This window comes from Equus przewalskii, chromosome 1 (assembly GCF_037783145.1).
Source record: "Equus przewalskii isolate Varuska chromosome 1, EquPr2, whole genome shotgun sequence".
NCBI lineage: Eukaryota > Metazoa > Chordata > Mammalia > Perissodactyla > Equidae > Equus > Equus przewalskii.
Genome location: NC_091831.1, coordinates 91950608 through 91969461, shown reverse-complemented (window position 1 = coordinate 91969461; position 18854 = coordinate 91950608). Strand labels below are relative to the sequence as shown.

The window sequence follows — 18854 nt, the reverse complement described above, 5'->3', positions numbered from 1 at the left end:
TCCCTTTCCCAGGCCTGACAACTAACACGCCAACGAAAAAGGAACCAGATTATTTATTTGCTTAAAAAAAAAGCCCTCGGTGCTACAAGACTTTTCAACGATCCTCCTCCCCCAACAAAAACCCAGGCAACGGGGCCATCAGGACCACGCGACCCGCACTTCGTCCCTCCCGTCTCTCCGTCCCCGAGGCCCGGCGACAAGCCCCCGCTGGACCGCGCCAAGCGCACGCCGACGGGGCCGCCGCCTCCTCCCGCGGCATCCCTGTCGCAGCCGCCTCCTCCCGCAGCATCCCCGGCGGCGGCGCGGGCCCGGCGCGCGCTCACCTCAGCAGCGCCAGGAAGGCGGCGGGCTCCACGTCGGGCAGCTCGATCTCGGCCGACGTGGTGGCCATGCCGCCGTTGAACATGGCGTCGAAAACGGCGCTGCCGGCCGCCAGCACGAAGCGGTGCGCGGGGATGCGCTGCGGGCCCCCGGCGGCGGCGGCGGCGCCGCGGCCCTTGCCCAGCACGAAGCGCACATCGCTCAGCAGCTCCGAGTTGAAGAGGAAGGCGAAGCGCTCCTTCAGCGACGCCTTGGTGGCCTGCCAGTTGTAGAGCGGCTCGCGCGGCAGCGGCAGCAGGGGCCCCAGGGAGGACGGCGACGGCGGCCCCGCGGCGCCCGCCTCCGCCTCCGCGCCCGCGCCCTGCTCGCCCGCAGCGGTCGGCCCGAGCGACGCCATCCTGCGGCGGCGCGGCGGCTGCCTAAGGAGAGAGCACCCGCCGCCCGGCCGCCATCGCCGAGGCCGCCCCGAGCCTGGCACCGCCCCCCTGCCTTCCGGGAAAGGCGCTTCCGGCGCCGCGCGCGGCCGCCGGCACCGCCCCACCGAGGCCACGCCCACGCCCCACCAGAGGCCACGCCCCCGATGCTCGAGTGCGCGCCCCCGCCGGGCCGGGAGGCGGAGGCGCGCGCGGCTGCGCGAGCAGGCGTTAGGGGGCCTGCCCGCCGCGTCCTGGGCGCGCGGAGCGCGGCGGAGCCCGAGCTCCAGGAGGAGGAGCTGCTGCGGCCGCGCGCGGCCACGCCCGAGCCCGAGGCGCCTCTGCAGATCTGCGGGCGCCCGAAGCTCCTGCCCTTCCTTCCCTCCCCTCTCTGCCAGCTGCAGCGGCCCCCTCGTGTCCTAAGACTGGTCCCCAGGCCATCCCGCAAGGGGTTTCTCGCCTGGCAGTGGAGGGGGCTGGAGGGCATGATTCCTCACAGCCCACGACCCCAGTGATGTCCAAGTCACCACTGCAGAGGACACTGCTCTGGTGTAGTTTCCGAGGCTGAGCCTGGAACTCCCTGCATCTAACAGCTGACCTTCTGCAAAGAAGAGCCTTCCCTTTGCTTTCCTCCTTCTTCCTCTATTCTGTCTCTGTTTTTGAATGTCAGTGTGGACTCATGGATTCTCTTTTTTTAAATGTTACCCCAAATTGACAATATTTTAAATCTCACAAAACCCTCAAATGTACCAAAGCAAAAATAGCGCAGGTATTATCTGGTACAAAACAATAAAGTCATAATTTAATAGCAGAAAATATGAGGACGCTGCATATCAAAACTTATGGAATGCAGTCAAAGCTGAGCTCCAGGCTAAAGAATAGCCAAAACCACTTTCTTTACTAAACTGGAAATAATAAAAATAAGTGAAGTGGAGGAATCTGGGCAGATGCAGAGTGAGAAGCACTGGGAATCTGTCTTCCCACTTAGACAACAATTGCACTGGCAGAATCTGTCTGATTCTAACTATTTTGGAACTCTGGGGTATGTTGAAGGCTTGTGACTTCTAGAGGAAGACTTGGACAGTAAATGGCTGTGATTTCCAGCTCTTTGCACAGTAGCAGTTACCCACCGCTCACCCCCAGCTGCATGGCAGGCAGCTGTACACATGTTCCTGGAGCAGCTTGCACACAGCTTGTGGGAGCCAGGGGGTGCAAAAAGGATCCTGTCCTCCAAATATCAGGGATCTGTGCTCTGATTTCTGCTTCTGAACACAGAGGTGTAGACAAAGAGGCTGGTAGCAATTGTTGTTACACCCCCCCCCCCTCTGTTGTTGCAAGCCTCTGCCCCTCTGGCTGAAGTGACTTCCAGGGGATTTAAAGAACCAGCATCCTTTTTTACCCCCTCCTTCATTTTTCACTTTTTCCTCTTTGGGGAGACATTAAAAATTAGTACATTAAAAACAACTGCATATATGGGGAAAATTAGAACGTGACCGTCCAAACCCAGGGAAAGACTGAGAGAAGACCTTAAGTTTACACTTCAGGCTTATCCTTTGCAGAGATAGCTTACAGCAATCAAAAATACAAAAACAGACGCCAGACCAGTGACATAGTGGTTAAGTTTGCACGCTCCACTTTGGTGGCCCAGGGTTCTTGGATTCGAATCCCGGGTGCAGACCTACACACCACTCATCGAGCCATGCTGTGGCAGTGTCCCACATACAAAAAGATAGAGGAAGATTGGCACAGATGTGAGCTCAGTGGGAATCCTCCTCAAGCAAAAAGAGGAAGATTGGCAACAGATGTTAGCTCAGGGCCAATCTGCCTCACCACACCCCCCCTCCCGGAAAAAAATATAGAAAGAGTAACAAAATTCAGCAAACCATAGGGAAGAGGGAGAACCTGATTTCCAGAGTTACCACATTACTAGATTCAAATGTCCAGTGTTCAACAAAAAAAATCACAAGGCATACAAAGAAATAGGAAAGTATAGCTCATTCAAGGAAAAAAAATAAATCAACAGAAACTGTCCCTGAAAAAGAGCTAATGGCAGATCTACTAGACAGACTTTAAAACAACTGTCTTAAAGATGCTCAAAGAACTTAAGGAAGATGTGGAGAAAGTCAAGAAAACGATGTGTGAGCAAAATGGAAATATTAATAAAGAGAAAGAAAACCTAAAAAGAAACCAGAAAGAAATTTTGGAGCTGAAAAGTACAATAATTGAAGTGAAAAATTCACTAGAGGAATTCAAAGGCAGATTTGAGCAGGGAGAAGAAACAATCAGCAAACTTGAAGACAAGACAATAGAAATTGTTGAGGCAGAGAACAGAAAGAAAAAAAGACTGAAGAAAAGCAAAGAGAACCTGAGGGACATCATAAAACGAATCAACATATACATGTGGGAATCCTAGAAGAAGAGAGGAAGAAGTGGGCAGAGAGAATATCTGAAGAAATAATGGCTGGAAACTTATGAAGCAGAAACGGACAGACTTGAAGGGAGAAATAATAATACAATAATGGTTGGAGACATCAATATCCCACTCGCAATAATGGATAGAACAACTCAACAGGAGATAAGTAAGGAAATAGAGGACTTGAACAACACAATAAACCAACTAGATCTAAGAGGTACACAGCACAATCCACCCAACAACGACAGTGTACACATTCTTCTCAAGTGCACGTGGGACATTTTCCAGGATAGATCGTATGTTAGGACACAAATTAAGTCTCAAAAGATTTGAAAAGACAGATATTATTATGCTAAGTATCTTCTCTGACCACAACAGGATGAAGTTAGAAATCAATAACAAAATGAAAACTGGGAAGTTCACAAAATGGTAGCAATTAAAGAACTCATGTTTAAACAACCAATGGTTCAAAGAAGAAATCACAAGGGAAATTAGAAAATACTTAGAGACGAATGAAAATGAAAACACAATATGCCAAAACTTATGGGATACAATGAAAGCAGTGCTAAGGGGGAAATTTATAGCTACAAATGCTTGCGTTAAAAAACACGAGGGGCCGTCCCAGTGGCATAGTGTTTAAGTTTGTGCGCTCCACTTCAGTGGCCTGAGGTTCACCAGTTTGTATCCTGGGCACAGACCTACGCACTGCTTGTCAACCCGTGCTGTGGCAGGCGTCCCACATATAAAGTAGAGGCAGATGGGCACAGATATTAGAGCAGGGCCAATCTTCCTCAGCAAAAAAGAGGAGGATGGGCAGTGGATGTTAGCTCAAGGCTAGTCTTCCTCAACCAAAAAAATAAATAAATAAAAATTTAAAAAACATGGAAGATCTCAAATCAACAAGCTAACGTTACCACTTGAGGAACTAGAAAAAGAAGAACAAACTAAACCCAAAGCCAGCAGAAGGAAGGAAATAATAAAGATTAGAGCAGTGATAAACAAAATAGAGAACAGAAAAATAGAACAGAAAGTCAATGAAACTAAAAGTTGGGTTTGAAAAGATCAACAAATCTGATAAACCTTTAGCTAGATGGACTAAGAAAAAAAGAGAGAAGACTCAAATTACTAAAATCAGGAATGACAGCTGGGATTTATAGCCAACAAGCAAAGTGAAGGGGTCAGTAGATGGAAAATTACTAAGAGGAGATGTCAAGGGTAGCGGAGTTCTTGCTAAACTAACTTCAAATTCTTGCTGAAGGCAAGCCAGGGTGATCAGTTATCAATGGTGGGGAATAGCAAACTTGATAGGATTTCAGGGGTAATCAGCTAAATGGCAAGGGCATTCTCACTAAACAAACTTAGTAGGATTCTTGCAAAGATTCAAAGATGGGGATATAGATCCCACCTCTTGATGGAGCAGTATCAAAGAATTTATGGACATATTTTAAAACCACACCACTACTAAAGCTAAGCGTACCTATATCCTATGACCCAGCCATTCCACTCCTGGGTATTTGTCCAACAGAAGCAAGTACTTATCCCCCTACCAAAAGAAAACACATGAATGTGCACAGCAGCTTTATTCATAATAAGTGACTAAATGATTATCAAGAGTAGAATGGATAAACAGTGGTATGTTCATACAACAGATGAAAAACCCTCATACTGTAACAGTGTGAATTAATTTCATAACCACGTTCAGCAAAAGAAGCCAGACACAAAAAATGCATCGTGATTCCATTTACGTGAAACATCACAATAGGCAAAACTAATGTGCAGTGCTAGAGGTCAGAACAGCAGTCACCTTTCGGGGGGCTGTTGACTGGGAGGGTGTATGAGGGAACCTTCTGGGATAACAGAAATGTTCTATATCTAGAACTGGTGGCAGTTACATGGGTGTTGTTCTGGTTTTCCATTACTGTGTAACAAAGCAGCCCCAAACTTAGCAGCTTAAAACAATTATTTGTTTTTCTCATGAATCTGCAATGTGGTTAGGGCTTAATGGGGAAGGCTCATGTCTGCTCCACCCAGAGTCATCTGGGGCGGCTTGACTGAGGGCTACAGGCCCCGCTTCCAAGAAGGCTTACTTACGTGGCTGGCAAATTGGTTCTGGCTGTTGGCTGGGAGGTCAGTCGGAGTTGAGGGCCCAGGACCTTGGTTTCTCTCCACATGAGCCTCTCCATGAGACTGGGCTTCCTCACAACATGGTGGCTCCAAGGGCAAGTAGCCCGCGCGTGACAGAGCCAGGAGACAGGCTCCATGTCCTTTTATGACCTAGCCTTGACAGTCACACAGCATATCACCTCCACACTGCGTTTGTTGAGGTGGTCACAAAGGCCTGCCTGGGTTCAAAAGGAGAGGACCATCTTCTCTTGATGGCAGAGCAGCAAGGCTCATGGTGAGGATGCCACATGGGATTGGAGACATTGTTAAGTCATCTTTACAAATACAATCGGCTACAGGTATTTACATATGTAAAAACTTTTTAGCTTTATACTTGAGATTTGTGTCCTTTACTATATGTAAGTTATACCTCAATAGAAAAGTAAATAAAATGTGAAAAACTTGTGGAAGAATATCTAGAGATTAATGTATAAAGATCGACAGTTCTTGCCCTTTTTCCTGTACAACCACCCTACAGGGATCACCACCCTTGTCTGTCTGATATATATACTCTTTAACTTTTTCCTGTATACTTAAGAACATTATCTATCTATCTATCTATCTATCTATATCTATCTATCTATATCTATATCTATCTTATTTATATCTATATCTATCTATCCATATTAACACATACACCCCTAAGTACAATTTTTAAAAAATAAAATGGTATCGTACTACGCACATTGTTCTGAAACTTGCTTTTTTTCACTTACTACATTGTGGAAATCCTCCCATGCCAGGCAGTTTGGGAGTGGAATGCCTTCAAATGTCAAAGGCTAGATGCTAAGTAAACTAGTGAGAGCTTAGATGATGAATTTCCAAATTCACTTCATAAAGTTAGCTTAACGCTGATACCAAAACCTAACCGAGAGAGCTCGCAGAAGGGAAACTGTCAGCCAATCTTATATACGAACATAATGTGAAAATCTCAAATAAAGTAACAGCAAATCAGTTTGGCACTAATTAAAAGCATAAGTAACCACAACTAAGTAAAACTTATTCAAGTAATTCAAAGGGAGTTCAATGTAATGAAATGGCACTGGCAATTACCGCTCAAATATGGACGTCTTGACCCAAGTGTCAAAAAGACATCCCCACATATCCTTTGACACAATAGTTTCCCCCCTGGATATTTATCTGATTCCAATATATTTGTGAAATGACACAAGCACATGGATATCATGACAGCTTTATTTGTAAAAATAAAAGATTGGTATTTCCACCAAGAAAGAACCAGTTGAACTATTGTATATTCATGTAATGGAACACTGCACAGCCGTTAGAAAGAATGAGGTAGTGTTATGTCTACTGATGTGGAAGCACTTCAAGTTGTATTGTCCAGTGAAGAAGGAAGATTAAAAAGATAAGCTAAAATGAGTTATACAGCTGAAATAACACAAAATTTAACAGGGCATTATACTGTACCGCAATACTCCTATGTGACAACGTATTATCCAGCTGTTGGTCTTGACTTCTCTCTACCTTAGTTTCCTCACCCCTCAATTTATTATTAGATCATAATAAAAGCTGTATCATAGAGTCAGGAGTGGATCCAAGTTTTATGGGTCTGAAGCTTATCCAATTGTGTGTGAGGGGGTGCTTTTCAAGAAAAAAAAAAATTTCAAAACTAGACAGAAAATTGGGCTATATGGGTCTTCATTCTACAAGTCTTTCAAACTTTTCTATATGTTTGAAATTATTAGAAAAATTAGTTAGAAGAGTATTTATTTATAATGAGAAAAAAATCATAACAAATCATGCATTTTAAAAAAGCTGATAAATATCACAAACAGCAAAAATGCGGCAAATAACACAATCTTTAGAAAAAGATTTTTTTCTTGAAATTTTTTTTCTTGAAAAGCACCCCCTCACACACAATTGGATAAGCTTCAGACCCATAAAACTTGGATCCACTCCTGACTCTATGATACAGCTTTTATTATGATCTAATAATAAATTGAGGGGTGAGGAAACTAAGGTAGAGAGAAGTCAGGACCAACAGCCGGATAAGTAACTGCCTGAAACATTTCTAGAATCCTTTTCCCCTGCAGTTTTGGCTTCATAGTCTTTGATTGTCTCTTTACATGAAAATGATTTTGGAATATCATTTTCTAGAGAGAGAACCGAAAAATGACTTGTTTTTCCTCTAGTGGGATCAAAAAATCTATTATTGGCTATTTAGAGAAGTTTCTTCAGTTTCAGGACTTCTTACTGATAACATGCACATTTTTTTAGGTTACTGCGAAATCTGGGAAACCCTCTTTGACATTTCTTTTCTGAACAAGCTGTGACAGACATTTACAGTACTGCTACAAATTTGTCCCCTACAAACAGGAATTCCAATAAATCCTACTTTGTGTGATGCCTGTCACAAAAGAGTATGATTATCTATAATCGTAATCAAGGAATTATCAAGAATATCCCTGACAAGAGAGGACTTCTGTTTTGACCAAGTGTTAATAAGAACCAAATCCTTCATCTTTTGATGGATTGGAAAATTTTTTTCACAGACTAGCTTCTGTTGCGATTTATTTTTAACCTGGTTTTTCTCCACTACCCACATACTTCTGGGGCTGGGTCCCAGAGGAGCCATTTATATTATAACGAAGGTTCTGGCCCTGCACCTTTGTGTCATGATTCTGAGCAAGCTGGCACAATTGGCAGCAGGAGCATTCCTGGAACCTGTTCCTGTCACGGACACCTAGCAAAAGTGACTGATAACCACGTAAGGATATGCTACATGAAATGGATCCCTGACTCGGCTTCTCCTTAATGCCAGAGCCTCCTTAAATGCCCCCATTGACACAGGGGAATCGTGATGGAAGAGTTGTCAGAAACAGCAGTCTTAACCCACTGTCGTTAAGATACCTTATTTTGAAAATTTTACAAAAATATAACGTTGTGTGAATATATTGCTAGGGCCCCTCCTGGGGTCTGGGGGGAGGTTTGTGCAAGTGAAGAGCCCTGAAGCTTAAGCTTCATCAGTTTCATGATGAATCTCCCTCTGCCTAGAGCTGATGTGAGAATTAACTGAATTAACATGTGGAAAGCATTTATTAATTAATCTATTTATTTGTGGTGAGCAAGACCGGCCCTGAGCTAACATCTGTGCCAATCTTCCTCTATTTTATGTGGGATGCCATCACAGCATGGCTTGATGAGTAGTGCTAGGTCAGTGCCCAGGATCCAAACCTGCAAACCCCGGTCTGCCAAAGCAGAGTGTGTGAACTTAACCACCGTGCCACTGGCCAGCCTCTGGAAAGCACTTAGAACAGCCTGGTAACAGAGTAAGTGCTCAATAAACATTATCTATTATACATTACTGATATAGAAACAATAGAAGGATAAGTACAGAGACTACGAAGTCCAGAAACAGACTCAATTATATATATTATTTATTGGAGTTAGATTATATTTCACTCTCTACTACAAAATATATACCTGAAAGAATAAATCTGTATATTAAAGAAGACAACAATAACAAAGAAAAAGAAGGAGAACAATGAGAAGCCAAAAAAGAACCAAAATAAAGTGCAAGTGAAATGATCTGGTTTTGAGGTGAAGAATGCCTTTCTAAACATAACACCAAAGACGAAATCCACAAAATAAAAATACTAGAAGATTTGACTACCTAAAAATGTTAAACTTCTGTCCAGCTACAAATAAAACATGATAATATTAAAAGTAAAAAGACAAACTAGGAAAATGTTTGTATGACTTATGACAAAAGGATAGCATCCTTAATATATAAAGAGCCCTTACAAATCAATGACAAATACCCAGCCATTTCCTTTTTTTAATAGACAAAGGACATGAACAGGGAATGCACAGAAGCATAACCCTCATGAAGAGCAATTCAGAAATGTGTGTCTGCAGTTTAAAATCTATGTATCTCTTTTTTTGACTGAGGGAGATTATCCCTGAGCTAACATATGCTACCAATCTTCCTCTTTTTGTGCTTCAGGAAGATTAGCCTTGAGCTAATGTCTATGCCAATCTTTCCCTATTGTTTTTTGTTTTTGTTTTTGTTTTGCTGAGGAAGATAAGCCCTGAGCTGACATCTGTTGCCAATCTTCCTTTTTTTTTCCGCTTGAGCAAGATTAGCCTTGAGCTAACATCTGTGCCAATCTTCCTCCAATTTTCATGTGAGTCACCACCACAGTTTGGAATCCAAACCTGTGAACCCAGGTCACCAAAGTGGAGTGCACCAAACTTAACCTGTAGGCCATGGGGCCATGGGGCCAGCCGCCAAAAATCTATGTATCTTTCATCCCAGCAATTCTGCCTGTGGCAATTTATCCTGAGGAAATAAGAGCTAGGTGTAGAATTAAAAAACAACAAGGATGTCAAAGCATTATAATAATTTTTACAAATGGAAACAACCGGGCTGGCCTGGTGGCACAGCAGTTAAGTGCGCACATTCCGCTTCTCTGCAGCCTGGTGTTCGCTGGTTCAGATCCCAGGTGTGGACATGGCACTGCTTGGCAAGCCATGCTGTGGTAGGCGTCCCACGTATAAAGTGGAGGAAGATGGGCACAGATGTTAGCTCAGGGCCAGTCTTCCTCAGCAAAAAGAGGAGGACTGGCAGTAGTTAGCTCAGGGCTAATCTTCCTCAAAAAAAAAAAAAAGGAAACAAGCTAGACAGATAGTAGTTGATTAGGTAAATCATGTTATAGTCGATCATATGATGGAGCAGTAAATATCTGTAGAAGAACATTACTGACATGAGAAAGTGTTTTCAACCCATAATGCCGAGTGAAAGAGCAGGCTACAGAACAAGACACATACCATTTTGTCTTATGGGCTCGGAGTACATCATTTTGTTTTAAATGTCTGTATTATATGTATAAAAAAGAGTCATTAAATTGATGGTTTGCAGGGTGATGGGATTGTGAGCAATTCCTCCCACTTTATATTAATTTTCTTATTTGAGGATAAGAAAGAGGTTTTTTTTTGGCGAGATTTGACTACATACAATTTTTGAATTAGCTAACTGGTAGACGGTAGCAAGGACACTAGCATGTCTATGTCATAAGATGCAAGTTATTTCTCTGACTTCCTCTGAAATGCTGTCATGTGTCACCTTGCACTTGACTAAAGGCAATCTAATTCAGTGCAACGCTCATATTCCCGTGTGCAAGGCTCTGGAGGTGAGACTGCAAGGCTGACTAGAACACATTACTTGCCCCAAAGAAGCTAATAATTTAGTAGGAGAGGGAAACCCATTGAGACCTGCTCCGCTAGAAATAAAACTTTTTAGATTTTTTTTAAAAAATGCAGCCGCAAAGACAATTTGCCATACCCTAGACTAAATTCAGCTTACTTATGGAGCTCTTCTTTCTTTGCTTGTCATCGCTTTCTGGAATTCAGCCTAGGAAAGTAATATATGTCACCATGTGTGCTGGTTTATAATTAGAACAAATGTGAGGACTTAGAAGAAAAAGACCTACTGGCAAAAACCATTTAGTAAAACTCTCGAAAAGGCAGTCAGGAGAAAGAAGCAGGAAGAGATCTATTTTGGAAATTAATTTAATGCTAAAGAAAGAGAAGACATTTGAAAAATACATAAAGGCAATTTTGTCCTTAGGATTTTTATATTTCAGGAGTGCATGAAAATGTAGCTGCTATTGGCTTACACCCCATTTGAAAAGATGAGCATTGTAGCTGTAAATAGAAGCTAAGGTCAAGAAGCTAAAGGCAGAGAGAGACTCACGTGTCCAGCAGAGACTGATAAGCATGCGAAATAACACCCTCTGCTCCTAAGGCTGCAATTATGCCCGTGATCTGAGTTTGAGCTCCAGGGAACAAGGGAGGGGAAAAGTCAGAAGGGCCCAAGATTGCGCTTCTCATAAATCTTAAAGCAGCCCCAGCCTCCACCAACCTTCACTATGAGGACACTAACACACAGCTGAGTCTTATTCGAAGATCTTCGAGCCCTTAGGGTAATTTTCTCTCCACACTTCACCTTTTCCAACTAAGCAGTGACACTTTTCAGAAAGATGTGGTTGACCTAAAATGCAACCTCCCCTCCGTTTTCAGGGTCAAGAGTTTCTGAGACACCTTTCCCAGAGGCATGGCCCCCGGAAGTAAAAACCAACTGACAGGTGGAGGCTCACCCCTCGTCTAAATCAGCTTGATTTTTCCGCCGTCTTTCCTTCCCTTTTCCCGACCCCACATTGACCTCTTCCATCCAGGATTTCCCACGTTCTGCTTTCCGGGCTCAGACAGAACAGAGCCGTTCAGCTTTCGTCCTTCTCCACTGTCCTGTCAGCTGTCCCGCCTCCTCAGGCTCTAACAGGGCATGTTTCCCTGAGCACCTCCCCACTTCCTCCTGCCTTGACTGTCCCCTTCTGCTCCAGCTGCCCGAGCCCAGCTCATTCACTACCTGCACCATCACCACTCCCCACTGTGCATGGTTGCCAGGGTCTCCACTGGGAGGCGGTGGGCCACCTGGACGCTCAGTGGATCTGCTGCTTCTTCTTTGTCCTTCTCTGAGAGGTCTCTTGGCTACACTTGACTCCCATCATCACCTGGTCAGACTTTTCTTCAAGAAGAGGGGAAAGCATGGCCTTTCAGTTCACAGAGTCAACTCAAGTTCTCTAAGTCCACAGCTCTTTCTCAGACGTGCCTCGTCTCCATGAAGAATGTCTCTCTCTGCCTTCACCCAGGAGCCACTCTCTTCTGGACTTGAAGAAGAATGTAATGGCGGAGACACAGATGAGTCTGCGACCTGTCTGAGGAATAGGGGGCATGTCTACCCATCCCAAACAGATTCTCTGCACCTTCTCGCTAAGGTATTTGACTAGCGGCGGGGAACAGCAGGTACTGTCCATGCCCTTTATTTTTTTGGATCCAGGAGGGAGAAAAGTCCTATCTCGTAGGTTCCCTCAGGCGGTAATACTTCTTCTCATCCAGCTTTCTGTGACAGGAACTTGGAGAAGCTGAGGTTTATAACTTGCAAATCCTCCTCGTTTCTTAACCCAAACATCTGTTGAGTTGGCTGGCACCAGAGCCCCAGGCATGGTTTGTCTTTATTGCCTTCTCATTATTTTTTCATAGAAACCCCAGATGCTACAAAATTGTCATGGACTTCTCAAATCTGTTGTCTTATGTCAAAATTTCTCCTCTTACCTCGGACTCTGTAAGAACATGAATTATTTTGGGCCAGTAGAACCAAACTGAATGTTAGATTTTTTTTTTTCTTTTGAGGAAGATTAGCCCTGAGCTAACATCTGCTGCCAATCCTCCTCTTTTTGCTGAGGAAGACTGGCCCTGAGCTAACATCCATGCCCATCCTCCTCTACTTTATATGTGGGACGCCTACCTCAGCATGGCTTGCCACGTGGTGCCATGTCCACACATGGGATCCGAACAGGTGAACCCCGGGCCTCTGAGAAGCAGAACGTGTGCACTTAACCGCTGCACCACTGGGCCGGCCCCTAAATGTTAGATTTTTAACTAAAGTATGTACAGCGGCTTGTTAAATAAAGAGGAGTGTGCAGGGAAGATAGGTTTCTTAATTAGGTAGAAATAGAAGTCAGGGCCATCTGAGGACAGTATGTGCAGAGGCCACAATAATACCAATAAACATACGTACGTAAGCACTGGGGTTATTATTTTTGGTCATCACTTTCCTCCTCCTCCTCCTTCTTCTGACATTACCTCATCACTTATTTTTAACAACTTTCTCATTCAAAAATTCCATTTTTAATTCACTCTGATTTTATCCAACAATTTGGAGAGTCAGGCTAGCCCAACGGGTGGACCACACACTCTGGAGTCACATCGCCCAACTTCAAATTCTAACTCTGCCTCTCGTTGGTGTGTGACCTCGGGCAAGTTGCTTAAACTTTCTACCCCTCAGTTTTCTTATCTGTGAAATGGGGATTATGACATCTACTTTACAGAGTTGCTATGAAGATTAAATAAGATAATATCATAAAGCACTTGGAATATTGCCTGACACATGGTAAGAGCTGTATTTAAATGTTTTAAAGTAAGTAATATATGCCTTTGAACAAGTTAGGGAGTGTAGGCATTTGATTAGTAAGTTTTCCAAGACTTTGCAGACCTGAGAATGTCTTGGTGTCACCTTGTTCTGTGGATGACAGCTTTTCTGAGAAGACAGCCCTTTGCAATAACCCCCACCCTCATCCCCTCCCCTCCCACGCCCTGCAGATGTGGTCCCATTGTGTCTGGTCTTGATGGGGCCCTCAGAAGGAGCAAAGGCATTTCTGACTTGGATTTTTAAAAGTAATCTCTCTTCTGAGAAACTTTGCTAAGTGCAATTTGATAACACCATGGTCTCTAGGCCAGCCTGATTGTGTAGTGGTTAAGTTCCGTGCTCTGCTTCGGCAGCCTGGGGTTCCTCGGTTCGGATCTGGGACACACACCTAGCACCGCTTGTCAGGCCATGCTGTGGTGGCGTCCCACTGAAATAAAAGAAGATTGGCAGAGACGTTAGCTCAGCGACAGTCTTCCTCAAGGAAAAAAGGGAGGATTGGCAACAGATGTTAGCTCAGGGCTAATCTTCCTCACAAAAAAAAAAAAAAAAAGAAAAGAAAACAGCATGGTGTCAGCTTCTGACTTAATTTTTTGTTTTTACTTTTTTGTGTGGAAGATTTCAAATCTAAATAAACATGAGAGGATTCCCTGACTTAATTTTAATAAGGACTCTATTTATAGGCTCATTTTCCCCCTCAAATTCTATTGCACTTTTAGTTATTGACTGTGGAGGTTTGGGCTATCTTCTTTTCCTGAGGTCCAGAGTCCAGACGCTGCCTTCTGTCGTCTCTGAGTTCTGCCTTTTTCCCCCAGTGCAATAAACACCGGGTCTGAATTCTGGCTTGATCGTTTACTGATTATGACTTTATTAATTTTCTCTAAACTTATTTCTTCTTTTTTCTTTTCTTTTTTTTAAAGATTGGCCCTGAGCTAACATCTGTTGCCAATCTTCGTTTCTTTCCTTTTTCTTCTCCTCAAAACCCACCGGTACCTAGTTGTATATTCTAGTTGTAGGTCCTTCTGTTTCTGCTATGTGGGATGCTGCCTCAGCATGGCCTGATGAATGGTGCCAGGTCCGCGCCCAGGATTCGAACAGGCGAAACCCTGGGCCACTGAAGCGGGGCCTGCGAACTTAACCACTCAGCCACGGGGCCGGCCCCTCATTTTTCAAACATAGACAGTAATGCCTACTTCTTCAGATCATTGTTTAGGATAAATTAGTTAATCCTGTATCTCCTTGAATCTGGGACACCAATGATTACAAGACATACCACATTTTACATATCAGTAAGAAACAAAAATGGGAACCAGGTCTGATGGCCTAGTGGTTAAAGTTTGGCACAGTCTTCTTCAGTGGCCTGAGCCGGGTTCCTGGGTGCAGAACCACACCACTCGTCTGTCAGGAGCCATGCTTTGGTGGCAGCTCACACAGAAGAACTAGAAGGACTTACAACTGTAATATACGACTATGTACTGGGGCATTAGAGAGGGGGGGAAATGAAACTCCTAAAAAAAAGAGAAAGAAACAAAAATGGCTGCCAATTAAACTAATACACAATGGTGTTTTTTTTTTTTAAAAAAGATTGGCACCTGAGCTAACAACTGTTGCCAATCTTCTTTTTTTTCCCCCTGCATTTTCTCCCCCAGTCTCCCAATACATAGTTGTGTATTTTCAGTTGTGGGTCCTTCTAGTTGTGGCGTGTGGGATGCCACCTCAACATGACCTAACGAGCGGTGCCGTGTCTGTGCCCAGGATCTGAACTGGTGAAACCCTGGGCTGCCGAAGGCAGAGTGCACGAACTTAACCACTCAGCCACGGGGCTGGCCCCACAATGGGTTTTTTTGTCACTTAAGATTTTTATTTTATACTTATTGAAAAGATTCTTTCAGATTTATTTAGAAATATATTTTTATCATCTATCACTTTTGCAGAATTTCATTACTATTTTCTATTTGACTAAATCTATAGTCCCCCCGCCCCAACTGGATCACAGATACCAATTATAGGATGCATTCTGATTTCAGAGATGTTAAAATGGGAAGAAAGATACATTTAGAATTGATGAAATACACTTTATGTAAACCATTCTGCTTACAATAGGAGTTCAGTGATTTTCTTCTTTTTTTTTTTTTCTGTATAGGGTTCTCTCATGTTCTGAATGTTTCTTGAGTTAAATCTGTTGTGTTCATTGATTTTCTACATCAATTTTGATTTCCAATGCTTCTAATGATGACTTTAAGTAGCCTATTATGAATTTCTTATACTAATTTTAAAAAAACTTAGCCTGTTGTTCTTGTCCTCTACTATCTCTTTTACAAATGGTGAACCTCACATGGTACAAAAATTCCATTCCAGACCTAAATGCAAAAGGCCAAAAAAATCTTATGGCAGAAAACATGGGACAACATACTGGAGTTGGCAAAAGTTTCCTAAAAAGGAAAGCAAAAGTACTTTACTTATCAAAGAAAAATTAATAAATTGGACTATATTAAGATTAAGAACCTCTGTTTATCAAAAGACACCAATTACAAGAATGAGAAGGAAGCTATAGATTGGGAAGAGATATTGGCAACACACATATCTGACAAAGGACTGTCATCCAAAATGTGTAAACTGATGAGAGAAAGGAAGCCAACTGGATAGAAAATGGGCAAGAAACTTGAACAGGCCCTTCATTAATGAGGTCATGCAAATGGCCGATAAGCACACGAAAAGGTGTTCAACATCATCATCATCAGGGTAATGCAAACTAAGACCACAACGAGATACCACTATACCAAAACCAGAACACAAAAGTTAATTGGTGACAGTAACAAGTGTTGGCAAGGATATAGAACAATCAAAATGCTCATATTCTCCTGATGGGAGCGTAAATTCATACAACCATTCGAAAGCTTACTTGGCATTATCTCCTAAAGGTGAATATACACTTAATCTTTGACCTAGAGATTCCACTCCTGGGGCTGTTCCCAATAGAAATATGTGCATATGTTCACCAAAAACACACCCAAGAACCTTCACAGGAGTACAATTTGTAATAAACAAAAGCTAGAGAGCATCGAAGTGTCCGTCTTCAGTAGAACAGAACATAAATTGAGGCAGATTATCACAATGGAAATCTATACAGAATGAACTGATACATGCAATGATGAATTCCACAAACGTAATATTGAACAAAAGGAGCCAGACCCTAAAGAGAATGTACAGTGTAATTCCATGTACGTAAAGTTCAAAAACAAGAAACTAATCTTTGGGGTTAGATGTCAAGATATGGACATGACGTGAGCCGAGGTTCAGGGTGTTGTTAACGTTCTCTTTCAGGATCTGGGTAACTTAGGGATGTGGACCTGCTTTTGAAGATTCACTGAACTATACACTTAGGATTCGTGCATATTTTGGTGTGTATGTTAGACTTCATTAGAGTTTCCAAAAAGATATTGATTTTTTCTCCAAATTCTTGCATTTCTTCTGGATGATTTAGTCAAGAAGTTTTTCTTAGGTGCTTACTGTTTTTTGCTGTCGTTGTCCTTAGATTACTTTTTGCTTGCTTGACTACTGGTGACAATATTTTTGCACACAATAAACAGGTGTATTTTATTTCCCTCTTAAATAATCTTCCTTACGGCCTCCCCTTTCTGAGACAGAAGGCTTATCTTCCCAGCTCAGGAAAGAGTGAATATTTGGCCTCCTTATCAAGGTGACTGGTTTAAAATTAGGGTGGCCTGGAAGAAGATCTGGTGTTCACTTCTGACCCTCTTTTAGCCCCCGGGAATGTAGAATTGAGAGCCAGCAGCCCAGCCATGGACCTGCTGGGTGGGAGTGAGGTGACTGCTTCCTGGACCTCCTGGTCAGGGGCTGGATGGACCACGTGGCAGCAATTCAGTGGAGCCCACAGGTCAGTGAAAACTGAGCCAGCCTCAGGTGAGGCCGAGTCAGCTGGAGAGCAGCCCTTAGGCTCTGATCGAGAGAAACAAAACTGGGCTGCAGGTTAGCGCAACTGCAGAGGTCAGCTGTGGTCACCAGAAGCCAGGGCCAGGGTTCCACCTCAGTGGTCACCAGCCTGCACATACCGAACGGCCAGCTTGAGACCATAATATCTTGAGGTCACATCAGCCTCTTCCCTGTACCCAAATGCTACCTTAGGGATAAGCTGGAGGAGGAGCGTAGCACCTGACAGCCTGAGTCCTTCTGCCTCCGAGGCAGCCTGACTTAAAGAGACTGCCCACATTCCTGCCTTGGACTAATTGTACTGCGGTGGACTGAAATACGTTTGTTTCCATGACACCTGAGTAGTGGGACCTGGTAAGACGAGATTGCTTAAAGATCAATCAAGGAGCCACATTCCCTCAGCACTTCTGAGTACAGTGTGGCTACATCTGTAGCCCTCTTTCTCTCTTCTGTTTATTTTTCCTTGATTTTACCAACTTAAACTGTTGTTGCTGCTGAAAATAGTTCATTTTAGGGATTTTCCTGGTAATTTGAATAGAATTAGAAAAGAAAGCTCCTGGCGTTGCAACTCTGCACAATCATTCCTTTATTTATTAGCAAGAGAATTTTATAATCTCTCTTACTCTTTTATTCTATTCATCATCCAGCATCTATCTAACCACCCAAACAATAACCGGTTTTTGGAGCCATGGGACCGGTACTGAGCTAGAAGATGGATGACCATCCTTGCCGCCAAGTTTCCAATACAGAGGGTGAGCAGATAACAACCCTGTCCGCGTCCACACCTCCGCGTGTCCAGTGGGCTTGCTTTCTCTTTCGGTGTTCAGGCGCATGAACTGCCAGGCCCTGCTCAAAGCAGTGGGTTTCTGAGTCTTATAACACAATGACAGCAGTCTTGGAGAGCTTCCTTGCTTTGTGGAATGTCAGGATGTACTCTCCTGCCCCAGACCTGGAATCAGCCATTTCTCCACGGAGCCTCGGTTCCCTTTAGTGGGAAATATATTTAGAAACCAGAATCTGGCCTCTAAGGACGCTCGTTGCTTCTAGGTTGGCTATTATTTCCAGGTCTTTTCAGTGGACAGAGAGGAGATGAAGAATATTAGGGGAGGAGTAGATTTTGGAGGGTAAAGGAAAGACTAACTTTTGTCAATCATTTGTCTATTATCCATCATTTAGATTGTATTTTTTATAATAATAATAAATAATCTGTTAAAATACTTTTAATTACAGTTTTTTCCCCTTCGAATTCATTTGCTTAGAACAATTTACTTTTGTAGGTTTATTAGGACAGAGGACAGGAGCACCCTGCTGTCTTGCCTAATTATTTCCCCATAGGATATGTATACAGGATCAGCTACGGAATTTGCAGGGCCCAGCGTAAAGTGAAAATGCAGGGCCCTCGTCCCCAAAGCAGTCAATAAGTTCCACTAAGGTACTAAAACATAAAGTTTTTTTCTTTCTTCCGCTGTCCTTCCTTTCTCTCTCCCTCTCGTCTCAGCCTTCTTCCTGTCCTGGTCGTTTTTTTTGTTTGTTTTCTGTTTTTTTGAAGATTGGCACCTGAGCTAATATCTGTTGCCAATCTTCTTTT

General features: G+C 43.3%; 1 protein-coding gene and 1 long non-coding RNA gene across 3 annotated transcripts in view; one reads left to right on the top strand and one right to left on the bottom strand.

Annotated features, from left to right (window-relative positions):
• Positions 1-5566, bottom strand: part of BTBD1 (BTB domain containing 1) — a 42952-nt gene extending 37386 nt beyond the window's left edge. The window contains exon 1 of one of the 2 annotated variants that reach the window (XM_008512690.2): positions 5239-5566. In XM_008512690.2, coding sequence (XP_008510912.2) covers positions 5239-5408 — 170 coding nt within the window. In that variant the 5' untranslated portion in view covers positions 5409-5566. Of the gene's footprint in view, positions 1-323; positions 820-5238 lie in introns of those variants that run through there. The other variant, XM_070570198.1, reaches the window with a different exon arrangement.
• On the top strand, positions 5502-18018 carry LOC103546239 (uncharacterized). Its single transcript, XR_011525438.1, has 3 exons — positions 5502-5609; positions 11982-12107; positions 17914-18018. It is a non-coding gene; the product is annotated as an uncharacterized lncRNA (long non-coding RNA).
• The last annotated feature ends 836 nt before the right edge of the window (positions 18019-18854 follow it).